The sequence below is a fragment of the Cetorhinus maximus genome, chromosome 21 (assembly GCF_964194155.1).
Source record: "Cetorhinus maximus chromosome 21, sCetMax3.hap1.1, whole genome shotgun sequence".
NCBI classification, from domain to species: domain Eukaryota; kingdom Metazoa; phylum Chordata; class Chondrichthyes; order Lamniformes; family Cetorhinidae; genus Cetorhinus; species Cetorhinus maximus.
In genome coordinates this window covers 33,741,070-33,766,879 of record NC_135899.1, presented here as the reverse complement: position 1 = coordinate 33,766,879, position 25,810 = coordinate 33,741,070, and the positions used below count along the sequence as shown (strand labels likewise).

General features: G+C 45.7%; 3 protein-coding genes across 10 annotated transcripts in view; 2 read left to right on the top strand and 1 right to left on the bottom strand.

The window, feature by feature from the left end:
* LOC144695212 (uncharacterized) overlaps positions 1-25,810 on the bottom strand; it is a 303,141-nt gene that overhangs the window by 47,707 nt on the left and 229,624 nt on the right. Inside the window, exon 1 of one of the 6 annotated variants that reach the window (XM_078566105.1) lies at positions 21,019-21,078. The exons of the other annotated variants lie outside the window; for them this stretch is intronic. The gene's annotated coding sequence lies outside the window, so the exon portion shown is untranslated. Of the gene's footprint in view, positions 1-21,018; positions 21,079-25,810 lie in introns of those variants that run through there. 6 annotated transcript variants of the gene reach the window in all.
* The window catches only part of LOC144695208 (uncharacterized), a 267,173-nt gene that overhangs the window by 20,627 nt on the left and 220,736 nt on the right, over positions 1-25,810 (top strand). The window lies entirely within an intron of this gene.
* LOC144695200 (uncharacterized) overlaps positions 1-25,810 on the top strand; it is a 177,647-nt gene that overhangs the window by 47,533 nt on the left and 104,304 nt on the right. Inside the window, exon 2 of one of the 2 annotated variants that reach the window (XM_078566087.1) lies at positions 12,431-14,216. In XM_078566087.1, coding sequence (XP_078422213.1) covers positions 13,050-14,216 — 1,167 coding nt within the window. In that variant the 5' untranslated portion in view covers positions 12,431-13,049. The remainder of the gene's footprint in view (positions 1-12,430; positions 14,217-25,810) is intronic. The other variant, XM_078566088.1, reaches the window with a different exon arrangement.

The following is a 25,810-nucleotide window of genomic DNA, read 5'->3' as shown; positions in this document are numbered from 1 at the left end:
CACCTCTCTCCTAACGAGACTTCAGTTCTGCCGAAGGGTCATGAGGACTCGAAACGTCAACTGTTTTCTTCTCCACCGATGCTGCCAGACCTGCTGAGTTTTTCCAGGTAATTCTGTTTTTGTTTTTGACATATTCTGTTCCTCCTTCAGAAACACCTTCCTCATGATGCCTGATAGACTGAGGACCCTCCCTTGACCTCCGAGGAGGGGCCGCAGACCGATGAACCCGCGTTACATCCTCTCTCCATACTAAGAACCAGGTCAGACATAGGCATGTTGATGAGCAATAGCACATCAAATCAGATGGGAGCGCACAGTGGTGAGGGCACATCACACTCATGTGAGGAACTGGCAGGGGCCGAGAATCCACAGGGCTCTAGCAGTCGAAGCATTGCTGGAAACCAGGACGATGCTGAGTCCGAGGCTGATGATGAGCCTCTGGAGTCGTCCATCAGGATGTCCAGCGGGATGTTCGGGAGAATATAGCAGACATCCCTGAGGGTCTACATGCCATGGTCTCTGTCTTGGAGGAGTCCATGTGGAGCATGAGCAAGGCATTGACCCGAAGCTCCAAGCACACAGCCTCCATGGAGAGAGTGGTGACTCTCATGGAGAGACAGCTCCAGGAACAGAATCAGGGGTTTCTGGGGCTGCACTCAGACTTGTAAGGCCACACACTGAGGTTTCTCTGCCAGTATGAGAGATGGACAATGCACCTAGACACTCTGCTAGATGCTCATCCATCAATGGTGAGCAGTGAGATTCAAACAAACCTCACATTGATGGGCAAGCTGCAGCTATCATCTGCGGATACCTCTCAAGGCGTTCTGGATAATGGCAGCAGCTCCTCCATCCCTCTGCCAGTGACGTCACATCTGATGAGAATGAGATGTCTGAGGAGTGCCCAGCCATGATGCTGGACACTTCTGTAGCCACCAGTTACAGATGTTATGATGTTTCATGGTCTGAATGTGCTTCATGTTTCTCATAGGTGTTGGGCATGGGAGTGGCTTGTGACAGACAGGAAGGGCTGCAAAATTTATTTCAGAGGTAGTTAGTTGACAAATGGGTCCCAGGATGGCCTCATCAGAAAGGTTCAGTAAGGCGGCGTCACCCTTGCCCTCACTTTCAAGCCATGCCTTGGAGGCCTAGCTGAATGATTGGAGGAGAATCATGGCCTCCCTAGTATCCCTGTCTCCCACAAGATTAATCACATCTGCAGCCATGCCCTGGGCCTCCTCCAGCTCCTCATCAGATCCATCAGTTGAGTCGTCCTCTGCAGCCTGTGGAGCTGCCTCACTGTCTTTATTCTCAAATGGGTCTTCCCTTGATAGAACCTGATTGTGTGCTGTGCTCCGCACAATGAAGTGTGCACTCGGCAGAAAGCATCTATGAAAGCTTGTAAACCAAAGAGTCCTCCAGAAAAGACAAACGAGGAAGACCCACAGCACCCACGGTGGTGGAGAGTGGCTGAGAGTCGGAGATTGACTCTGTTACTGAGGGGCTGACTGTGACTCGGAGATTGATTCTGAGAGAGGGTGAATGACTGTGACTCAGAGATTGACTCTGTGACTGGAGGAGTGATTGTGCCTCGGAGATTTACTCTGTGACCAGTGTAGTGACTTGGGGAGTGATCCCTCACTCTGCACCAGACCTATCTGCCAGCCTGTCACCAGTGTCACACTCCTTACATGAACCCCTCACTCTGTCCCTCATCCCTCACCTCTCACCTGACCCTATGTCCCCTTGCAGATTTCATGTTCAAGGACTTTGGGGAGGAAAGGGAAGTTGAGATAGGATGGTAGTTTGCAAGGATAGAAGGGTCCAAGGTTTTTGAGGAGTGGGTGATAATAGCAGATTGAAAGGAGAGAGGGACAACATCTAATGAGAGGGAACCTTGAACAATATCAGCTAACATTATGACCAGGAGGGGAAGTTGGGTGATCAGCAGTTTAGTGAGAAAAGGGTCAAGGGAACAGGAGGTGGGTCTCATGGTCAAGATGAACTCAGAGAGGGCATATCACAGAATTGTTTTGGTTCAGAAGGAGGCCATTCAGCCCATCGTATCTGCACAGCTCTCTGAATGAGCATCATGTGTCATTCAGTGTCATTCTCCTGCCTTTTCCCAATAACTAGTCACAATGTTTCTAATGAAATAATCATCTAATGCCCCAATTTAATGCCTCGATTGAACCTGCCTCCACCACACTTCCAGGCATTCCAGACCTGAACCACTCATTGTGTGAAAAAGTTTTTTCTCACATTGCATTTGTTTCTTTTGCAAATCACTTTCAATCTGTGCCCTCTCGTTCTCGATCCTTTTACAAATGGGAACAGTTTCTCCCTATCTACTCTGTCCAGCCCCCCTATGATTTTGAACACCTCTATCAAATCTCCTCTTAACTTTCTCTCCAAGGAGAACAGTCTCCAATCTCCAATCTATCTTCATAACTCAAGTTTCTCATCACTGAAACCATTCTTGTAAACCTCTTCTGCACTCTCTCCGATGTGTTCATATCCTTCCTAAATTATGGCACACAGAACTGTACACAATACCCCAGCTGAGGTCTAACGAGTGTCCTATGCAAGTTCAACATAACCTCCTTGCTCTTGTGCTCTATGCCCCCTATTAATAAAGCCTAGGATACCGAATGCTTTATTAACTGCTCTCTCCACATGTCCTGCCACCTATAATGACTTAAGCACATATACACCCAGGTCTCTCGGCTCCTGCACACCCTTAAAAATTGCACCCCTTATTTTATATTATCTCTCCATGTTCTTCCTACCAAAATGAATCACCTCACACTTCTCTGCATTGAACATCATCTGCCACCTGTCTGCCCATTCCACTAACTTATCTATGTCCTTTTGAAGTTCTACTGTCCTCCTCACAGTTGACAATGCTTCCAAGTTTTGTATCATCTGCAAGCTTTGAAATTGTCCCCTGCACACCAAGATCTAGATCATTAATATATATCAGATAATATATTTACCAACCCCTGGGGAACTCCACCACAAATCTTCCTCCAACCTGAAAAATATCCATTAACCATGTCTCGCTGTTTCCTATTACTCAGTCGATTTTGTATCCACGTTGCTACTGTCCCATTATTCCATGAGCTATAACTTTTCTCACAAGTCTATTCTATAGCAATGTATCAAATACCTTTTGAAAGCCCATATACACATCAACAGCATTTCCCACATCGACACTCTCTGTTACCTCTTCAAACAGCTTCAGCACGTTAGTTAAACACGATTTTCTCTTAAGAAATCCATGCTGTCTCTTCCTAATCAACCCACCTTTTCCCATGTGACTATTAATTCTATCCCAAATATTTGTTTCTAGAAGCTCCCCCATCACCAAATTCAAACTGGCTGGTCTGTAATTGCTGTGCTTAACCTTCCAACCTTTTTTGAACAAGGGCGTAATGTTTGCAATTCTCCAGTCCTCTGGAAACTCCCCTGAGTCTAGGGAAGACTGAAAGATTATGGCCAGTGCCCCTGCAATTTCTACCCTCACTTCCTTCAATAAGCTTGGATGCATCTTATCCAGTCCCGGTGCCTTGTCAACTTTAAGTAGCGACAGCTTACAATGCCACCTCCTTATCAATTTTGAATCCTTCTAGTGACAGAGTTTCCTCCTCTGTCACCATGGCCTGGGTAGCATCTGCTTCCTTGGTAAAGACAGATGCAAAGTATTCATTTAATACCTCAGCCATGCCCCCTGCCTCCTTATGTAAATCCCCTTTTTGGTCCCTAATCGGCCCTACTCCTTTTACCATCCTTTTACTATTTGTGTCCTGATAGAAGACTTTGGGATTCCCCTTTATGTTGGCTGCCAGTCTTTTCTCATAATCCTTCTTCATTTCTCTTATTTGTTTTTTCACCTCCCCCGCCTACCCTCTGAACCTTCTGTATTCAGCTTGGTTCTCAATTGTACTTTCTACCTGACGCCTGCCACAAGCACACTTTTTCTTCATTATCTTAATTTCTATCTCCTTTTTCATCGAGGGCGCTCTGGATTTGCTTGCCCTACCTTTTCCTTTTGAGGGAATATACCTTTACTGTGCCTGAATCATTTCTTCTTTGACGGTAGCTCATTGGTCAGCTACAGTTTTTCCTGCCAACCTTTGGTTCCAGTCTATCTAGTTCAGTTCCGTCCTTGCCCCATTGAAGTTGGCTTTCCCCCAGTGAATTATTCTTACTCTGGATTGCACATTGTCCTTTTCTACTGTCATCCTAAAACTTATGATACAATGATCACTGTCTCCTAAATGTTGCCCAACTGACACTGGGCCTGAATTTCACCCTTGACATGCCCCTCTTGTGCCTGCGCCTCTCCTCCCACAGGTCGCTTCCCTGGAGGATGCATAGGGACATCTAACCTCCTCTCCCTTCTGCCCTTCTCTTTCTCCCAAGAAGAGGTGCCACCAGCAGAGAGCGCAATCCCAATTATCAGGATAACAGAAGGCTGCCTGGTGCCTGGAAGGGTCTACATGGTCAAAATCCGCTGGGAGCCTTGGAGACACTAATGAGTCCTGAAATAAAGCCTAGAAATGCTAAGACTGAAGTTCAGAACTGAGATGCAGCCGTCAAGTTCAAATAAACAACCAGCAGCAAACTATCTCCTAAACTCCTCACTACTTACCAATGGCAATGCTGCAGACCCATTTTATCCCACCCTTGGATGAGGTTTTGTTAAAGGTAGGCCTGTTTTGACGTGTGACGAGCGCAAGATTGCGTGGGGAACGTAAAATTAAGTACAATTGGCTTTTTAATGACCTGAAATGGCCCTTTAATTGTTGGTGGGCGCGGCTCTGACACCCGCATGGGCCATCCAACCTGAAGATTGCTCGCATGCGGCATGATGTCGGGACGCTCACCCGACGTCATCTTGCACTATTTTGTGTCCATTCGGGTCGGGCATGCACCTGCCCGCAAGACGTAAACTTCTGGCCTCAATCTACTTGGCCCACCTCATTTCCAAGGACCAGGTCTAGCAGTGCCTCCTTTCTTGTTTGACTGGACGCATACTGCTATAGAAAATTCTGCTGAACGCACTCATGGAATTCTTGCCTTTCTCCGCCCTTTACACTACCACTATCCCAGACTATATTCGGGTAACTAAATTACCCCATTATAACTACTCTACAATGTTTGCACCTCTGTGTAACTTCCCTGCAGATTTTTTCCTCTACATCCTTCCCAGTAGCTGGCAGTCTATAGACTACACTGAGTAATGCAATTGCACCCTTTTTGTTTCTTAGCTCTAGCCAAATTGATTCTGTCCTTGAACCCTCTGGGACATCCTCTTTCTCAAGCACTGCAATGCTCTCCTTAACCAATACCTCCACCCCTGCTCCTGTTCTTCCTTTCTTATCTTTTCTGAACATCTTGTACCCAGGAATATTTAACATATGGTCCTGTCCTTCCTTGAGCCAGGTCTCTTTTATCACCACAACATGTCAATCTGCGCCTGTAACTCCCCAACTTATTTACCATACTCAGTGCATTTACGTACATTCAGTATAACTTTGATTTAGACTTCATTACTTTCTCACTTGCTCTGACTCTGCCTGTTGACTTACTATTCTCTATTCTAGTGCTATCTCTCTCTCCCAGTGTTTTATGCACCTTGGTATTACTCGCTGATATTCTCTCCTGGTTCCCACATCCCTGCCGAGTTAGTTTAAAGCCTCGCCAACAGCACTAGCAAACTGCAAGGAACTCAGTCCTGGCTCTGTTCAGGTACAACCCGTCCGGCTGGCACAGGTGCCATCTCCCCCAGAGGCAGTTCCAATGTCCCAGAAATCTAAAGCTCCCCCCATCCTGCACCGTCTTTCTAGCCACACACTCATCTGCCTTAACCTCCTATTTCTGTACTCACTTGCACATGGTGCTGGGAGAAGTCCAGATAATATTACTTCTGGAGCCCTGCTTGTTAATTTTCTACCTAGCTCCCCAAATTCTGTCTGCAGGACCATGTTGCCTTTTCTACCTAAGTCATTGGTATCAACGTGGACCACGACCTCTGGCTTTTCATCTTCCCCCAGAAGAATGTCCTGCACCTGCTCGGTGACATCCTTGACCCTGGCACCAAGGAGGCAACATACCATCCTGGAGTCATGTCTAAGGCCGCAGAAACAACTGTCTGTTCCCCTAACAAATGAATCCCCTATCACTATTGCTCTTCCTTTCTTCCTCCTCACCTCCTGTACAATCGAGCTCATGGTGTCACAAACTTGGTTTTGAGTGCACCCCTCTGAGGAACCAATGCCCTCACCAGTATCCAAAATGGAAAACCAATTAGCGAGCAGGACCCAATGGGATTACCTGTCTGGTTCTCTTGGACTGCCTGGTGGTCCCTTTCTGCCTTCATGCTCCTAAGCTGTGGTATGACCAACTCGCTGAACATGCAATCCACGTAGCTCTCAGCCTCGCAGATACCACAGTGACTCCAGCTGCCACTCAAGCTCCGAAATTCTGCGGCTGACAGCACTTCCTGTACATGTGGTCATCTGGTGTCCACGACTTCCCACATATTACAGGACACGCATACCAAACTGCCCTGCCATATCTTACGTTAACTTCATTTAACTTTGGTTCACTTCTATTACTTTACGTTACTGGCTCTGACCTCCCCATATTCCTAGTGTTTCTTACTCAAATCCAAGTGGTTCCTTCTTTAAAGATAATTCGCTTTTCTAATTTAAAGACACTCCCTAACAGCCGTTTCCTACAAACCAAAGAAATTACAGTTTTCCTGTGATGTCACTGTCTGATTTTTCTTCAAACTCAGCTCCGAAGGTGAGGTTTACACCCGTGTCCATTTCTGCTCAGCTGCTCCTGTTCCCGACTCAGAATAATTCCTATGTATACCACACCTCTTTCCCCCCTGCACCAAATTCTCACGTGAGCCTAATTCACTTGGTCTCTGTCTCAGCGTGGCATAGTCGCCTGTCTCCTCGCGTGTCCCTTACTGATCATGCGGTTTGAAAAGCCTGTCTCTTTTATAGACCCTCTGATGAGTCAATAGTTAGCTTAACTTCCTGCTACAGTAATTAACACCACTTGAACCAACTGCTTTCAGGTGATGGACAGATAACTGCCACCCTAGGCGGTTCTCTGCTTAACAAGCTGGCCTAACTTACATTTGTCAGATCTTGATTCTTAATTTATCTTTCAACCTGAGAAGGACTTACCAGAGCTTACCACGTGAGCCTAATTTGCTACTCACTCGGTCTCTGTCTCACTTTGGTGTAGTCGCCTGTCTCCTCGCACTCCCCTTACTGACCATGAGGGGAGATAGGAGAGAATCTAGGAAAAGATCTGAGTTCAGGGCTAGGGAAGGGAGGAGCATTAATGGGAGTTTGTCCAGGCAGGCTAGTGGAAGGGAGGAAAGTGGCAGAGGCAGTTGATGGGATTGTTTCAATCTTATTTCCCTGAGCAGAGAGGTCAATAACCAGGGAGCAGCGATTTAAAGTAATTGATGGAAGGATTAGAAGGGAGTTGAGATGTAATTTTTTCACCCAGAGAGTGGTGAGGATTTGAAATTCAATGTCTGAAAGGGTGATAGAAACAGAAACCCTAATCACATTTAAAGACACTGGGTTATGAACTTGAAGGAATAACTTCTCCACATTTAAAATGGGATGGAATAACTTCTCCACGTTGACACTGTCCCATCAAACGCTCACAGAGAAGGTGCAGCACGGGTTAGATACTGGGTCAAGCTCCATCTAAACTGTCCCTGAAGTGTCAGATTAACCTGGGTCACTCACACACCCGGATCAGGATCAAGATTCACCTGCCTCAGCCACTCAGATGCTCCTGGATTACTGACCTATATGTCATCAGATGCCATGTTTGGGAGCATAACCCAGGCAAATACAAAGCAGGGTGGGGGAGGAGGAGGGAGAGTGTTCCCCAAAAACAACATATTTCGACATGGGAGGACACACTGCAGCCTTTTGGCTTTATATTAGGGGAGAGAGTCCTCCACACACAGCGCATCTTGTGGTGGAAGGGCAAACTTCAACCCCTCTGGCTTTATAATAGGGAGAGTCCCCCAGATATAAGGTGGCAGCAGGGAATTCGCCCTCGATATGGCACAAGCAGCCGCAAAAAAGCAAGAAAGGTTAGGGTGAAATATTTTTGATTGGAGGAGCTGGAGCAGGGAGGGTGGGAAAGTCAAAATCTGTGATTGGAGGAGCTGGAGTATGGGACAGACATAATCTGTGATTGGAGGATTGGAGCACAGGAGAGACAGAATCTGTGATTGGAGGAGCTGGAGCATGGGACAGACATAATCTGTGATTGGAGGAGCTGGAGCACAGGCGAGACAGAATCTGTTATTGGAGGAGTTGGAGCATGGGAGAGACAGAATCTGTGATTGGAGGAGCTGGAGCACAGGCAAGACAGAATCTGTTATTGGAGGAGTTGGAGCATGGGAGAGACAGAATCTGGGATTGGAGGAGCTGGAGCATTGGAGAGACAGAATCTGTGATTGGATAACTGGAGCACAGGAGAGACAGAATCCGTGATTGGAGGAGCTGGAGCACAGGAGAGACAGAATCTGTGATTGGAGGAACTGGAGCACGGGAGAGACAATCCATGATTGGAGGATCTGGAGAATGAGCGAGACCAAATAGGAAGAGCTGCAGCTTGGGAAAGACAGAATCCGTGATTGGAGGAGAATTAAAACAAAAAAAATTCCATGAGTTGAAGCGAGAGAGAAAAAAAAGAGGGGGAAATAATTCTCTTCAGAGCAGACTCTCAGAATTTGGAAATCAATGGACAGTTGATACTTTTTATCCTCCCTTTGGAATTATTTATTTTTCAAATCCTTTTTGAGTTGTGTTTTTTACGGTAGTGGGAAGGGGTCTGTTTCTGATAAGATTGGAAGGAACAAGTGCAGGTAAAGCAGCTCCAGCTCTGACTGTGAGAGAGGGAGAATGTGAGAGGGATTGAGTGCAGAACAGAGAGACAGGCAGGCAGAAAGAGAGATGGAATGTGAGAGGGAGGGAGAGAGAGAAGGAAAGAGAGGGAATGTGAGAAGGAGAGGCAGAGAGAGAGGGAGTGAGGTAGAGATAAGGGGAGGGGAGAGGGATATAGAGAGTGGTAGGTTCTGTGTGTGTGAGATAGATGGCGGGGAGAGAGTGAGTGAAAGAGATAGAGGAGAATGGGGGAGAGATAGAGAGGGTGTAGGTAACAGACAACTTTGCTCACTACCTCTTCTGATCTGCTGTCAAACACATCCGAGGCTACACATCCCTCACTGATGTTGTCAGTTTGAAAGTCTCCGAGGATGAAGAATGTTATTCCCACACTAGAAATCTCTGTCAAATGTTTACCAGGAGAACTGAGACAGCAGCTGCAATAAGTGAGGTTTTATTCAGATGGAACAATGACAAGTTTAAATCCCCACCTGATCTGCTGCTCAAAGTCGCCTCCGTTTCACCGGTCAGTTTCCCAAGCTTCAGGAAACTCATGTTACTCCAGAAATGTTTGGATTGGCTGTGAGAGACGTCAATCAGAGAGCCCCACCCACTCTGCCCATTGCCTCCCCTTCCTGTTCCACAGCTGCTTCACTTCCTGTAGGGACTCAAAACCAACTCAGGACATGGTGAGTGAACGAACACAATTTATAATAATTACATCACATAATATCCACACTAATCTTCAGGCAGTCTGACTATCCTGTGGGGAATCAGGTCTCGAAATGCCCCTTATGCTGTGTGAGAACATCCAGCTGAGAGAGCTGTTTACTCGGTGCTTTGTGCTGAACTGTTTGCCTGGAGCTGTGTGTTGGATATTGAGTGTGTTTATTGGAAGCATTTCCCTTCTGATTTACAGGCTGACTTTTGTTGATGGCTCATTACTGAATATGAGAAGGTGAGGTGTAATTATCTGGGAGGTGCAGACTGTCTGAGGATTCTTACTGATTTCCTATTGTTGAGTTCTGTGTGTTGGGAGTTGGTTATTATCCCGTGGACTGTAGTTTATACAGTTTCTCTGAGGAAACATTGCCTTGTCAGAGTAGTAGTGTTAAGGGAGAGCTGCCTACTTGGAGGGACAGTACTGAGGGCGTGTTGCCTACTGGTGGTGAGGGCTGGGGTGGGATCGGTTGCAGTATGGAGGAAGTATTCATTCGTCAGTTGGGAGGGCAGTGGTTGTTTTCCTTGAACTTGTTTGACCTGAAGCCATGAGTATCCATGGAGTCAATATTGGGACTTCCCCACCTGCCAGTGGGATGGGACATACCCAGGGATGGTGACAGAGGAGTCTGGGATGTTCCCAGATTGATACGATTCAGTGAGTATCACTGCTACTTGACCAGTCTGTGAGGCAACTCTCCTCACTTGGGCACTTGTCCTCAGACCTTGGTAAGAGAGACGTTACAGATTTCACTGGGCTGAGATCACCTTAATCTTATTCTGACACAATGCCAGGACTTTTCGGATCTATCTGATTTACCTCTTATTATTGTATTTTGTATTGATTGTTCAACATCGTTTGCTAGGCCACTTCAGAGGGCAGTTCAGAGTCAATCATGTTCTGTTGGACTGGAGTCATATGTAGACCAGACCAGACAGTTGTAGCAGGTTCCCCTCCCTAAAGGTCAATATTTAGGTTTTCAGGACAACCTGAAAGTTTTCATGTTTTTATTTTGATTCTATTCCACAAATTCCAAAACTTGTTAAATTCAGTTTCACAACGTGGAGTGGTTGAGGTGAATAGCATCGATGCTTTTAAGGGGAAACTAGAAAAGCACATGAGGGAGAAAGGAACAGAAGGATATGCTGATAGGGTGAGATGAAGTGGGGTGAGAGGAGGCTGGTGTGAAGCATAAACACCAGCCTGGACCAATTGGGCCAAATGGCCTGTTCCTACACCGTAATTCTATATGTGTTACTTTCTCGGTTGGATTTGAACTCACAATCTCTGGATTGTTCATCCAGCACCATAGCAATTTGGCTGCCAAACCTGGAGGAAAAACACTTGTTGAAATGTCTTTCAATCCCTTCTTTAAAGATTAGGTGCAGAGATACATTTGTTGAAATGTCTTTTGATACCTTTAAAGATTTTACCTGAAGGCTTTGGCCTTTCCCAAAAGCCTGGGCTTGGATTTGATAGTTTTGCCCAGTGCTGTGGCTGATAGCTGAATTTGGGATGTGCAGTCTGAGTGAGTGCAGTGTATCTAATTTCCCAGGATAAACCAGAACCCTTCAATCAGCAACACTGAAGCAATATTTTCCTTAGTTTCAAGCACTTCCTGCCCAGTGTGTTTCTCTTGATCTTTGCAGTGGCAGGACATAATGAGAGAGTGGTTGGTGAAACATATGGTATTCATGTTTTTACAAATAGAGGCATTGCGCGCAACATCAGGGAATTCATGGTGAACCTTTATAAAGCTCTTGTTAGGTTCCAACTACAGGATTGCATCCATTTCTGCTCACCGCACTTGAAGAAAGAGGTGAATGATCTTGAGAAGGTTCAGAGGAGATTTACAGAATGGTTCCAGGGATCGGAAGGGGGAGTGGGGGAGGTTCAGTTAGTTACAAAGTTAGACTGGAAATACTGATGGTGTTCTCGTTTGAGCAACAGAGATTGAGTGGAGATTTGATTGTGGTCTTCAAGATTATGATAGGCTTAGATAAAGTAAACAAGGGAATATCTCTTCTATTTAGCTGGTAGCACAAGGATGAGGGGACACTACCTCAAGATTTTGGGCAGGAGATGCCAGGGAATACTAAAAAGATCTTTTTTATATAGTGACTGGTAATGACCTGGAACTCACTGGCTGAGAGGATGGTGAAAGCATAAATAACCAATGATCTCAAAATGAAATCGGATGGGCGCTTGAAGGAAATAAACTTGTAGGAGTACGAGGATTGAATGGGGGAGTGGGACTGACCAGATTACTCCATGGGGAACTATCATTGACATGATGGGCCAAATGGTCTCTTTTTGTGACATAATTAACTTCATTCCTTCAAATAATTTTGGAAAACAAGTTGAGAAATTTCAAAATCTCCATTAAATTAACATTTCTCCTGAATGTTTTTTATATTAAAATGGTCTTTGCCAGCACGACTCGAGCTCATAGCTAATTGATACCTCGTTTTACACTCTGCCTGACTGTCTTTTCCAATGCCCTCATGGTGCCTGGGAAGATGGGGGCTGGGTGGAGGAAAGAAAGTAGCCACAGTGTCTGCTCCTGGTCACTATCCAGTGTCCCTGCTGGAAACAGAGGGTGTGTGACAGTCAAGTGAGGAAAAAGAAAGGACTTACATCTGATCCCACACACAGGGGAATAGCAAACTGACACTCACTGTGGAACAGTCTCTATCTGAGGAGTCAGCCCCTTCAGCGAGGAGGAGAGGAGTTGGAGGAAATCATGTTTCCTTTTCCTGTTTTACAGAAGGATTGCACTGTACTACACCAGAGAATACAGAGAGGATAGACACCGCAGGTAGATCCTGACCATCACCCAAGGAACAACTGCACAACTGTGGGAAGACATCCAGTCCCTTCACAGCATTGCTCAACATAGAGAAGGTTGGGCAGTGAAACCATCATCTGGAAATTGGTCGGGTCAGGGGAGCTTTGACAGATCATCAGATCTGAAACTGGTCAGTGGTGTGGAGCCTTCCATCAGAATCAATCTTTCCGACGGTTTGGTGATCGGTCAGGTGAGGATGGGAAGAAGTGTGAATGGGCTTCAAGTGTGGTCAGAGCTTTAATCATTCGTCAAGTCTCATGAACCACTGAGGCTGCACAAGCCCATAAGGTCGCCTAACAAGCCAGGTGCAATTATTGTACAGCTTTTAACACAAGGTTCACCAAATGAAAGAGAGACCCTTCAAGTATGAGGTGTTTGATTGAACCTTCACAAAGTCATGAATCATCGGTGCATTCACACTGGGAAGAAACCATTCAAGTGTGAGTTGTGCAATAAATGTTTCTTGACATCTTCAAGACGCCTGAGACACCAGAATATTCACATAGGGGAGAAATCCTTCTGATGTGACCTTTGTGAGATGGCTTTCACCCAATCCTCTGATGTCTTGACGCATCAGAGGATTCACACAGCAGAAAAACCATTCATGTGTGAGGTATGCAACGAATCGTTCTCAGGGTCTTCGAACCTCAGCAGACACCAACACATTCACGAGGGGGAGAAACCATTCACTTGCGAGCTGTGTGACAAATCATTCTCACAGTCGTCAACCCTTGTGCAACACCGGACTTTTCACACTGGAGAGAAAAAGTTCAGGTGTGAGGTGTGTGACCGAGCCTTTGCAAAGACATCGAAGCTCATGAATCACCGACGCATCCACACGGGAGAGAAGCCATTCAAGTGTGAGGCTTGCAATAAATGTTTCACTACATCTACAAGTCTCCTGATGCACCAGAGGATTCACACGGGGGAGAAACCCTTCAGGTGTGACATTTGTGAGAAGGCTTTCACCCACTCCTCTGATCTCCTGATGCACCAAAGGATGCATACAGGGGAAAAACCATTCGCGTGCGAAGTGTGTGAGAAATCGTTCTCGGGATCTTCGAGCCTCCACAGACACCAACGCATTCACACAGGGGAGAAAGCCTTCACTTGCAAGATGTGTGACCAATCCTTCACGCGGTCATCTACACTCGTGCAACACCAACGCATTCACACTGGTGAGAAACCATTCAAGTGTGAAGTGTGCAGCAAATCATTCTCGGACTCGTCAACCCTCCGCGCACACAAACGCATTCACACAGGGGAGAAACCATTCATGTGTGAGGTGTGCGACAAATCCTTCACACAGTCATCGACGCTCATGCAACACCGACGCAGTCACACTGGGGAGAAACCATTCAAGTGTGTGGTCTGTGACAAAGCCTTCACAAAGTGTTCACAGCTGCTGCTCCATCAGACAGTCCACACAGGGGAGAAACCATTCATGTGTGAGGTGTGTAACAAATCATTCTTGTGGTCATCCACCCTCCGCGAACACCAACGCGTTCACACTGGGGAGAAACCATTCACTTGCAAGGTGTGCGACAAATCATTCTTGTGGTCATCTGCCCTCCATGAACACCAACGCAACCACACAGGGGAGAAACCATTCACGTGTGACGTGTGTGATAAATCATTCTCGCAGTCATCGAACCTCCGTACACACCAACGCATTCACACAGGGGAGAAACCATTCATCTGTTATGTGTGCAACAATCCTTCTCTGAATCATCGACCCTCCGTGCACATGAAGGCATTCACAGAGGGGAGAAACCATTCATGTGTGAAGTGTGTGACAAATCATTCTCATGGTCATCGAACCTCCGCAGGCACCAACTCATTCACACTGGGGAGAAACCATTCAAGTGTGAAGTGTGTGACAAAGCATTCATTCAGTCAACAAAACTTCTGCTCCATCAGAGGGTCCACACAGGGGAATGACCCTTCAAGTGTGGAGTTTGTACTAAAGTTTTTGTGACATTTTTGTCACTCATGGGACACAAGAGGATTCACACAGGCAGGAAACTCTTTGGGTACAATGTTTATGACAAGGCTTTCACCCACTCCTCTGATCTCCTAAAACAGCAGCACATCCACACTGGTGTGAAACTATTCAGATTTGAGATGTGTGACAAGGCTTTCACACAGTCAGCGTTCTGGAAACTATAGTTCGGGACAAAAATCAATAGTCACTTAGACAAATGCAGGATAATTAAGCAAAGCCAGCATGGATTCATTAGGTGAAAATCATGTTTAACTAACTTGCTGTGGTTTTTTAAGGAGGTAGCAGAGAAGGTTGATAACGCCACTGCTGTTGATGTGATGTATATGTATTTTCAAAAGGCATTTGATACAGTGCCACACGGCAGACTTGTGAGCAAAATTCTAGCTCTTGAAATAAAAGGGAAAGTAGGCACTTGGATAAGCAATTGACTGAGTGACAGGAAACAGTGCAGTGATAAATAGTTGTTTTTCAGATTGGAAGAGGGTCTGTAGTGGAGTTCTCCAGGGGTCAGTGTTGGGACCTTGCTCTTCCTAACATATATTAATGACCTAGACTGTGGTGTTCAGGGCATGATTTCAAAATTTGCAGATGATACAAAGATTGGCAACATTGTCAACTATGATGAGGATAGTGTTGAACTTCAAAAGGACATAGACATGTTGGGGCGGGGTTGGGCAGACAAGTGGCAGATGAGGTTCAATGCAGAGAAGTGTGAGGTAATTCATTTTGGCAGGGAGAATATGGAGAGACAGTATAAAGTAAAGGGAGAAACTCTAAAGGAGGTGCAGGAACAGGGCAACCTCTGTGTATATGTACATAAGTCATTGAAGATGGCAGGGCATATTGAGAGAGCAGTTAATAAAGCATATAGTATATTTATTAATAGGGGCATTAAGTACACGAGTAAGGAAGTCATGTTCAACTTGTATAAGACACAAGTTAGGCCTCATCTGGAGTACTGCATCCAGTTTTGGGCGCCGTACTTGAGGAAGGATGTGAAGGTATTGGAGAGAGTACAAAGGAGATCCACAAGAATGATTCCAGGGATAAAGAATTGTAACTATGAGATAGATTGGAGAGGTTGGGTCCGTTTTCCTTGGAGAAAAGGAGGCTGAGAGGAGACTTGATAGAGGTATTCAAGATCCTGAGGGGTATGGACAGGGTAAATAGTGAGAAACTGTTTCCACTCAGAGAGCATCAAGAACTAGAGAGCACAGATTCAAAATAATTGGCAAAAGGAGTAAAAGTGATGTGAGGAAAAGTTTTTTCACCCAGAGGGTGATTGGAGTCTAGAATAAACTTCCCGAGAGGGTGGTGGAGGCAGGTCCGATCAAGGTATTCAAAGGGGAATTGGTTTACTATCTGAAAAGAAAGAATGTGCAAGATTATGGGGATAAAGTAGGGAAGTGGGACTCGATGGAATGCTCTTTCAGAGAGCCAGTGTGGACTTGATGGGCCGATGGCCTCCTTCTGCGCTGTAAAGATTCTGTGATCTCCTGGTCAATCAATGCACTCACATGAGAGAAACCATATCAGTGTGAGTTCTGTAATAAAGCACATAAAGTTCACACATTAGTCAGGTCTGGAACATCAGCGAACCCACACGGGGGACAAACCCTTCTATTTTGACGTATCAGGATTATTTCACCTACGTCTCCTCTCTCGCCATACACCGACATCTCCACACGGATTTGGAGCCGGGTGACCTGCTTCTGTTACACTGAGAGTTGTCTGTGTTGTTTACCTCCAGTGTTCACACAGGGGAGCTGTCGTTTCAAAGCACTGTCTGTCTCAGCAATGTCTGTTTCAAATCTCTCCCACCATCAGGCCAATGATTTCAAGAAGGCCAATTTAACCTTTGACCAGATCATCCAAACATCACCAAAATAAAACATCAATATGCAGAAGGACATCAGCTGTGACCTAGTGGGAAGCTCTCTTACCTCTGAGTCGAGGTTGTGGGTTCAAGTCCCACTCCAGAACCTGAGATGAAAATTCTAGACTGACATTCTATTGTAGTACTGAGGAACTGCTGCACTGTCAGTGTCTTTTGGATGAGATACTAAAGTGAAGCCCTATGTGCTCTCCTAGGTGGAAGTAAAAGATCCCATCCACTAATTTGAAGAAGCACACGGGAGTTATCCATGGTATCCTGGGCAATGTTTAATTCCTCAATCAACACCCTAAAGCAAATAATCTGGTCGTTATCAGATTGCTGTTCATGGGAGGTTGCTGTGCCAACATTGGCTGCCACATTTCCTACATGACAGCACTACATTTGACTACACTTCAAAAGTCACTTAATTGGCTATGAAGTACTTTAAATGTCTTGTGGCCATGAAAGGCACTATATAAATGCAAGTCTTTCTCAGAGTCATGTGAGAGGACAACAGCTGGTATTTATAGAACACTTTCATATAGTCAAACATCCCAAAGAGAAAAATTAACACTGAGACAAAGAAGGAGATATTAGGAGCGGCTGGCCAAAAATATGGTCAAAGAGGCGGAATTTAAGGAGGGTCCTAAAGGAGGGGATAAAGATAAAGATGCAGAGATGTTTAAGGAGGGAATTCATTTGCCTGGAACCTGGATGGCTGAAGACACAATCGTCAATGGTGAAGTGAAGGAAGGCGGATGTACTCAAGACTAAAATTGGAGGAGTGCAGAGATCTTGGAGGGATATAGGGCTAGAGGTGACAGGGATAGAGAGGGGGTGAAACCCCGGAGCAATTTGTTTCCTAAGCATGAGAATTTAAATTGGAGGCACTGGGGGACTGGGAACCAGTGTAGGTCAGCGAGCACAGGGGTGATAGGTGTGTGAGTTAGGACAGAGACCGCAGAGTTTTAGTTGAACTGAAGCTTATGGAGGGTGGAAGATGGGAAGCTGGACAGGAGAGCATTGGAATGGTCTAGTCTAGTCTAGTCTAGAAGCAACAATAGCAAATGGACTAATGCGGGGATGGGGGTGTTGGAAATGGGCAATGCTACAGAGGGGTAAGTAGGCCATTTTTGTGATGGAGAGTGTTGCGGACCAGAGGTGGGATTAATTTGAACAGCTCTGATTTGTCCTCTCACCACCCATCCATAAGCAGAAGGTGGTTTTGATTTTTGATTTCCCCCTTTATAAGTGGTGGCATATTTTCCCCAGCCCTTCAGTTTTGGAGTGATCCCATCCTATATTAATAACCCCACAGCAAACTCGAGATAAGGTAAAATAAGAGGGCTAGTTTATTTTACATGCACACAAAACGCGGGAAGGGGTTTCGCAAAGTCGCCCCTTTTGGCCTTTATACCAGAGGGATAAGGGAAGGAAAGGGGTTCAGGGCAAAGACCATGATAAAAATAAGAATTATGGTTTCATGCGAGTCTAGTAAGTCAGTGTCCAATGAAGGTTCTTTGAGGTGGCTTTGTCTGGCAGAATTCCTGGTCTTGGTACTAGGAACTCAGTTGCAGGTTGTGTCCGTTGAAGATGCAGCAAAGTATTCTTGTATCTTGGGTATTAGTTCACTCCGCAGGTGAAATTTCCGGAAATCAGATTTGGAAAGAGATGGAGGTCAGAGACAGGCTGCTAGCCTGGAGTCCGGTTTTCTCTTCTGAGTTTAAACCACAAAGGAAGATAAAATTCAAAAACTGTGAAATTAAAGGAATTCAAACAGCTCAAGTCTCAATCATGTGACAGGGTGGTTTCAGGTCGAGCTATTCAGCTAATGAGGTGCCTGGTTGAAAGCCATTGTATTTTGGAGCAGGAAGCGGTGGGGCCAGTCACACAACATTAGAGATTAGGAGTCACAAATACCTCTACCTTTCCATAGCTGGCTGGTGCAGATTTATCGTCTACGAATCCTTCGTGTTGGTTTGGCTGGAATGTTTATGCAAGTCACATTCCAGGATGATGAGGTAGCCTTTGTCCATTGGAACAGCTTAGAATCTGCCAGAAACCAGCAGCAGCCATTTTAATCAGCTCAGCAATTGTCTATTTTGAAAAACAGAAAAAGAAAATTTCATGAAGTAGCCAGGTTGATGTAGATGTATATATTTTTTTTTCTTCCTGTCTTCTGGCTGGGTCGGAAGCTCATCTGGAAGTTGAAAAGGATGACACTGTCCAATTGTTGTTGGAGATGAGAGTGGAGAGGACAGTTCCTTGAAGAAAAGGGACACAGAAAGGAAGGAGTGAAAGGAAACAGATCCTCTCAGTTTCTAAGGAAATCAAAATTTCTGCGCAGACTGAAAGTAGTTGAGGTTATATGAAGGGACATAGAACCCTCCAAGCTCAGCAGTAACAGTTGATGAATCCAGTGGTGCAGCACAGACAAGCTGAAGAAGACAGTGTCCAGTGTGATTTCAGGAGGTTCTGCAGACGGTGACCAGTTTTGGTGAAGACCAAACCCATGGAACTTGGGTTGGTTGTGCACGACTCTCAGCTCGGGATCAGGATACATCCTAGAAGGAGGAGCTAAAATTCTTCATAAGGAAGACAGTGTTTTGAAGGACTTTATGATTGAGTTTGACGACCTCTATGCTGAGTAAGACTTGAGCCAATTTGGAAGATCTATCTTGCTATTTAATGTGTGATTTATAGATATAATCAATCACAATTTGCCTGATAATGCATGTTTAATTAATATTGACCTTGAGTTTACAGTATTGGCGATTATATAAGATAGTATTTAGTGTTCACTTTGTTTGACTCTTGTACAATAAAAATTCATCTGTTCACCTGTGGCTTCATTAAGTATAATACAGGGATTTCAGATTTTGTCCTTTTTAAAAAAATTACTGGTCCCTACCGAGATTGCAACAATAGTTAGAGCTACAGGTGTCGGTGTTGTCTTTGTGCCTGGGTTCCTGAAACTGTGAAAGGTGATGAAGTCCCTGGAGTCAGGAAAAGTGAAACTGATGGAGAAAAGTGGGTAGATACTGGGCTGCAGTGTACCCTCCCACCACAAGATGTGCTGTGTCAGGAGGACTCTCCCCGATTATAAAGCCAAAAGGCTGCAGTGTGCCCTCCTACCACTAGATGTGTTGTGTCTGGGGAACCCCCACCGGCCCTGTAATCGCCTGGGCCCTGCTCCCAAACACTGCATCTGATGACATTAAGGTCAGTAATACAGGAGCGTCTGAGTATCTGAGGCAGCTGAGTCTTGATCCGGGTGTGTGAGTGACCCGGGTTAATACGACACACCAGGGACAGTTTAGATGGAGCTTGACTCTGTATATAACCCGTGCAGTACCTTCTCTGTGAGTGTTTGATGGGACAGCATCAACGTGGAAAAGTTATTCCATCCCCATTTTAAATGTGGAGAAGTTATTCCTTCAAGTTCATATCCCAGTGCCTTTTAAATGTGATGAGTGTTTCTGCCTCTATCACCATTTCAGACAGTGAGTTCCAAACCCTCACCGCCTCTGGGTGAAAAAATTACTCAACTCCCTTCTAATCCTTTCACCAATTACTTTTAATCTCTGCTCCTTGGTTTTTGACCTCTGCTGAGGGAAATAAGATTGAAACAATCCCATCAGCTGCCTCTGCCACTTCCCTCCCTCCCACTAGCCCGCCCGGACAAACTCCCATTAATGCCGCTCCCCCTGCCCTAGCCCTAGCCCTGAACTCACATCTTTCTCCAGTTTATCTCCTATCTCCCATCATTGCCCTTTCTGAGACCCACCTCCTGTTCCTCGACCCTATTGTCTCTAAACTGTTGATCACACAACTTCCCCTCTTGGTTCCCATGTGACCCGATATTGTTCACAGTTCTCTCTCTTCAGATGTTGTCCCTCTCTCCTTTAAATCTGCTGTCATCGCCTCTCTCAAAAAAAACCCTTGACCCTTCCGTGCTTGCAAAAAACCGTCGCATCTCCAACCTCCCTTTCCTCTCCAAAGTCTTTGAACATGTTGTCGCCTCACAAATCCTGGAAAGGGACATGGGGTCGGGTGAGAGGTGAGGGGCAGAACTAGGGGTCAATCAGTGGGGCAGCATCAGGCAAGGCTCAAGAGGCCAGTAGAGAGGTCTGGCAAGGAGTGAGGAATCACTTCCTGAGTCACTCACCCAGTCAATCTCCGACTCACTCCCCAAGCAAAGGTTGCGCCCCAAGTACAGAGTGACTGCCTAAGCACTGGGTCAATCTCCTCTCCTCCTCCCTTCTCTGTCCCTCTCTCTCATGCACCCCCCCCCCTTTTCCCCTCTCTCCTGAGTCCCTCTCTCCAGTGCCCCTCCCTCTAGTGTCCCTCCCTCCAGTGCCCCTCTCTCCTGTGCATGTGTTGATTCCCCCACTGCACATCATCAGTGCCTTGGATGCTGTGGGTCTTCCTCTTCTGATCTGCTGTCAAAAACATCCAATGCTACACTTCCCACACTGATGATGTCACTTTTAAAGCCTCCGAGGATGAAGAATGCTATTCCCACACTAAAAATCTCTGTCAAACACTTACCAGGGAGAACTGAGACAGCAGCTGCAATAAGTGAGGTTTTATTCAGACGGGACAATGACAAGTTTAAATCCCCACTTGATCTGCTGCTCAAAGTCGCCTCCATTTCACCGGTCAGTTTCCCAAGCTTCAGAAAACTCATGTTGCTCGAGAAATATTTGGATTGGCTGTGAGAGACGTCAATCAGAGAGCCCACCCACTCTGCCCATTCCCTCCCCTTCCTGTTCCACAGCTGCTTCACTTCCTGTAGGGACTCAAAACCAAGTCAGGAGATGGTAAGTGAAGGAACAGAATTTATAATAATTACATCACATAATATCCATACTAATGTTCAGGCAGTCTGACTATCCTGTGGAGAATCAGGTGTGGAAATGCCCCTTATGCTGTGTGAGAAGGAATTCCACAACCAATGGATCAGATCTAAGCTTTGCAGTTCTGCTCCATTCAGTTGTGAATGGTGGGGGACAATTAAACAACTCACTGGAAGAGGAGGCTCCACTAACATCCCTATACTCAATGATGGGGGAGCCTAGCACATCGGTGCAAAAGCTAAGGTTGAAGCTTTTGCAAGAATTTTCAGTCAGAAGTGCCGAGTGGATGATCCATCTCGTCCTCCGCCTGAGGTCCCCAGCATCAGAGATGTCAGTCTTCAGCCAATTCAATTCACTCCACATGATATCAAGAAATGGCTGAAAGCACTGGATACTGCAAAGGCTATGGGCCCTGACAATATTCTGATAATAGTACTGAAGACTTATGCTCCATAACTTGGCGCACCCCTAGCCAAGCAGTTCCAATACAGCTACAACACTGGCATCTACCCGGCAATGTGAAAAATTGCCCAGGTATGCCCTGTACACAAAAAACAGGACAAATCCAATCTGGCCAATTGCCGCCCCATCAGTCTACTCTCGATCATCAGTAAAGTGATGGATGGGTTCATCAACAGTGGTATCAAGCAGCACTGGCTTAGTAATAACCTGCTCACTGATGCCTAGTTTGGGTTCCGCCAGGGTCACTCAGCTTCTGGCCTCATTACAGCCTTGGTTCAAACGTGGGCAAAAGAGCTGAACTCCTGAGGTGAGGTGAGAGTGACTGCCTTTGACATCAAAGCAGCATTTGACAGAGTGTGGCATCAAGGAGCCCTGGCAAACAGGAGTCAATGGGAATCAGGGGGAAAACTCTCCACTGATTGGAGTCATACGTAGCGCAAATGAAGATGGTTGTGGTTGTTGGAGATCAGTCATCTCAGCTCTAGGACATCACTGCAGGAGTTCCTCAGGGTAGTGTCCTTGGCCCAGCCATCTTCAGCTGCTTCATCAATGACCTTCCCTCCATCATAAGATCAGAAGTGGGGATGTTCGCTGATGATTGCACCATGTTCAGCACCATTTGTATCTCCTCAGATACTGAAGCAGTCCATGTCCAAATGCAGCAAGACTTGGACAATATCTTGGGCTGACAAATGGCAAGTACTATTCCCACCACACAAGTGCCAGGTAATGACCATCTCCAACAAGAGAGATTCTAACCTTCGCCCCTTGAAATTCAATGGAATTAGTATCGTTGATTCCCCCACTATCAATAAACTGAGGATTACCATTGACCAGAAACTGAACTGGACTGGCATATAAATATAGTGGCTACAAGAACAGCTCAGATGCTGGGAATCCTGTGGCAACTAACTCACCTCCTGACTCCCCAAAGCCTATCCACCATCTATAAGGCACAAGTCAGAAATGTGATGAATTACTCCACACTTGACTGGATGAGTACAACTCCCACAACAATCAAGAAGCTTGACACCATCCAGGATAAAGCAACCCACTTGATTGACGCACCTTCACAAACATTCACTCCCTCCACCACCAACACACACTGGCAGCATTGTGCACTATTTACAAGATGCACTGCAGGAACTCACCAAGCCTCCTTCGACAGCACCTTCCAAACCCATAACCACTACCATCTAGAAGGAAAAGGGCAGTAGATAGATGGGAAATCCACTACCTGGAAGTTCCCCTCCAAGTCACTCATCATCCTGACTTGGAAATATATCGCCGTTCGTTCACTGTCCCTGGGGCAAAATCCTGGAACTCCCTCCCTAACAGCACTGTGGGTATACCTATATCACATGGACTGCAGAGTTTTAAGAATACAGCTCACCACCACCTTTCCAAGAGCAATTAGGGATCAGCAATAAATGTTGGCCCAGCCAGTGATGCCCATGTCCTGTGAACAAATGAAAAAAAGATCCACCTGAGAGAGCTGTTTACTTGGTGCTTTGTGCTGAACTGTTTGACTGGAGCTGTGTGTTGGATATTGAGTGTGTTTATTGGAAACATTTCCCTTCTGATTTACAGGCTGAGTTTTGTTGATGGATCATTACTGAATATGAGAAGGTGAGGTCTAATTATCTGGGAGGTGCAGAGTGTCTGAGGATTCTTACTGATTTCCTAATGTTGAGTTCTGTATGTGTGTGTTGGGAGCTGGTTATTATCCTGTGGACTGTGAAGGGTCAGTTCTGTCTGTGTTGTGATCTGGATGTTTCCTGTCTTTTTAAATCCCTCCAAGGCCTCCCACCTCCCTATCTCTGAATTTTGGAGAGGGTACAGAAAAGATTTACTAGAATGGTTCCAGGATTGAGGGATTACAGTGACGTGGATAGACTGGAGAAGCTGGAATTGTTTCCCTTAGAGCAGAGAAGGCTCAGGGGAGATTTGTTAGAGACATTTAAAGTCAGGAAGGGTTTAGACAGAGTAAATAAAGAGAAACTGTTTCCATTGGCAGAAAGGTCAACTAGAGCTAACTAGAGGTTACAGACAAAGATGATTGGCAAAAGAATCAGAGGCGGCTTGAGGAAAAACATTTTCACACAACGTGTGGTTAGGATTTGCAATTCACTATCTGAGAGAGCGGTGGATACACATTCAATAATCACCTTGACTAGGTTCAAACTTGGACTCTAAAGTATTCCAAAGATGCTCCTGACATGTCTGTCTGCTGGTTTGATGATAATCATGGAATGAGGGCTGTGCCGGGCTGTGAGATTGTGGTGGAATACAATCCTGCTGCTGCTGATGGCTCACTGCACCTCATAGATACCCAGTTTTGGGACCTGTCCCGAGACTCCTTCCCTGTAATGATTAAAATGGTGAAGTACTCATTCATTAGTTGGAAGGGGAGTGGTAGTTTTTCTTGAACTTCTTTGACCTGAGTGAGACTCCATGGAGTCAATATTGAGGACTTCCCCACCTGCCAGTGGGATGGGACATACCCAGGGATAGTGATGGAGGAATCAGGGATGTTTTCAGATTGATATGATTCAGTGAGTATCACTGCTACTTGACCAGTCTGTGGGGCAGCTCTCCTCACTTGGGTACTTGTCCACAGACCTTGGTAAGAGAGAGTTTACAGATTTCACTGGGCTGCGGTCACCTTAATCGTATAGAAACATACAAAATAGGAGCAGGAGTAGGCCACTCGGCCCTTCGAGCCTGCTCCGCCATTCATTATGATCATGGCTGATCATCCAACTCAATAGCCTGTTCCCACTTTCTCCCCATGTCCTTTGATCCCTTTCACCCCAAGAGCTATATCTAACTCCTTGAAAACATACAATGTTTTGGCCTCAACTACTTTCTGTGTTAGCGAATTCCACAGGCTCACCACTACCTGGGTGAAGAAATTTCTCCTCATCTCAGTCCTAAATGGTCTAATCCGTATCCTCAGACTGTGACCCCTGGTTCTGGACTCCCCCACCATTAGGAACATCCTTTTTGCATTTACCCTGACTAGTCCTGTTAGAATTTTATAGGTTTCAATGAGATCCCCCCCTCATTCTTCTGAACTCCAGTGAATATAATCCTAACCAACTCAATCTCTCCTCATATGTCAATCCCGCCATCCCAGGAATCAGTCTGGTAAACCTTCGCTGCACTCCCTCTATAGCAAGAACATCCTTCCTTAGATAAGGAGACCAAAACTGCACACAATATTCCAAATGTGGTCTCACCAAGGCCCTGTATAATTGCAGCAAGACATCCCTGCTTCTGTACTCGAATCCTCTGGCTATGAAGGCCAACATACCATTTGCCTTCTTTACCGCCTGCTGCACCTGCATGCTTACCTTCAATGACTGGTGTACAAGGACACCCAGGTCTCATACATTCCCCTGTCTTTTTACTTATAGCCATTCAGATAATAATCTGCCTACCTGTTTTTGCTACCAAAAACCTCACATTTATTCACATTATATTGCATCTGCCATGCATTTACCCACTCATTCAGCTTGTCTAAATCACCCTGAAGCATCTCTGCATCCTCCTCACAGCTCACCCTCCCACCCAGCTTTGTGTCATCTGAAAATTTGGAGCTATTACATTTAGCTCCCTCATCTAAATCATTAATATATATTGTGAATAGCTGGGGTCCCAGCACCGATCCCTGCGGTACCCCACTAGTCACTGCCTGCCATTCGGAAAAAGACCCGTTCGTTCCTACTCTTTGTTTCCTGTCTGCCAACCAGTTTTCTATCCATCTCAATGCACTACCCCCAATCCCATGTGCTTTAATTTTACACACTAATCTCTCATGTGGGACTTTGTCGAAAGTCTTCTGAAAGTCCAAATAAACCACATCCACTGGCTTCCCCTCATCAACTCTACTCGTTACATTCTCGAAAAATTCCAGTAGATTTGTCAAGCATGATTTCCCTTTCGTAAATCCATGCTGACTCTGTCCGATTCTGCCACTGTTTTCCAAGTGCTCAGCTATTAAATCTTTTGTAATGAACTCTAGAATTTTCCCCACTACCAACATCAGGCTGACTGGTCTATAATTCCCTGTTTTCTCTCTACCTCCCTTTTTA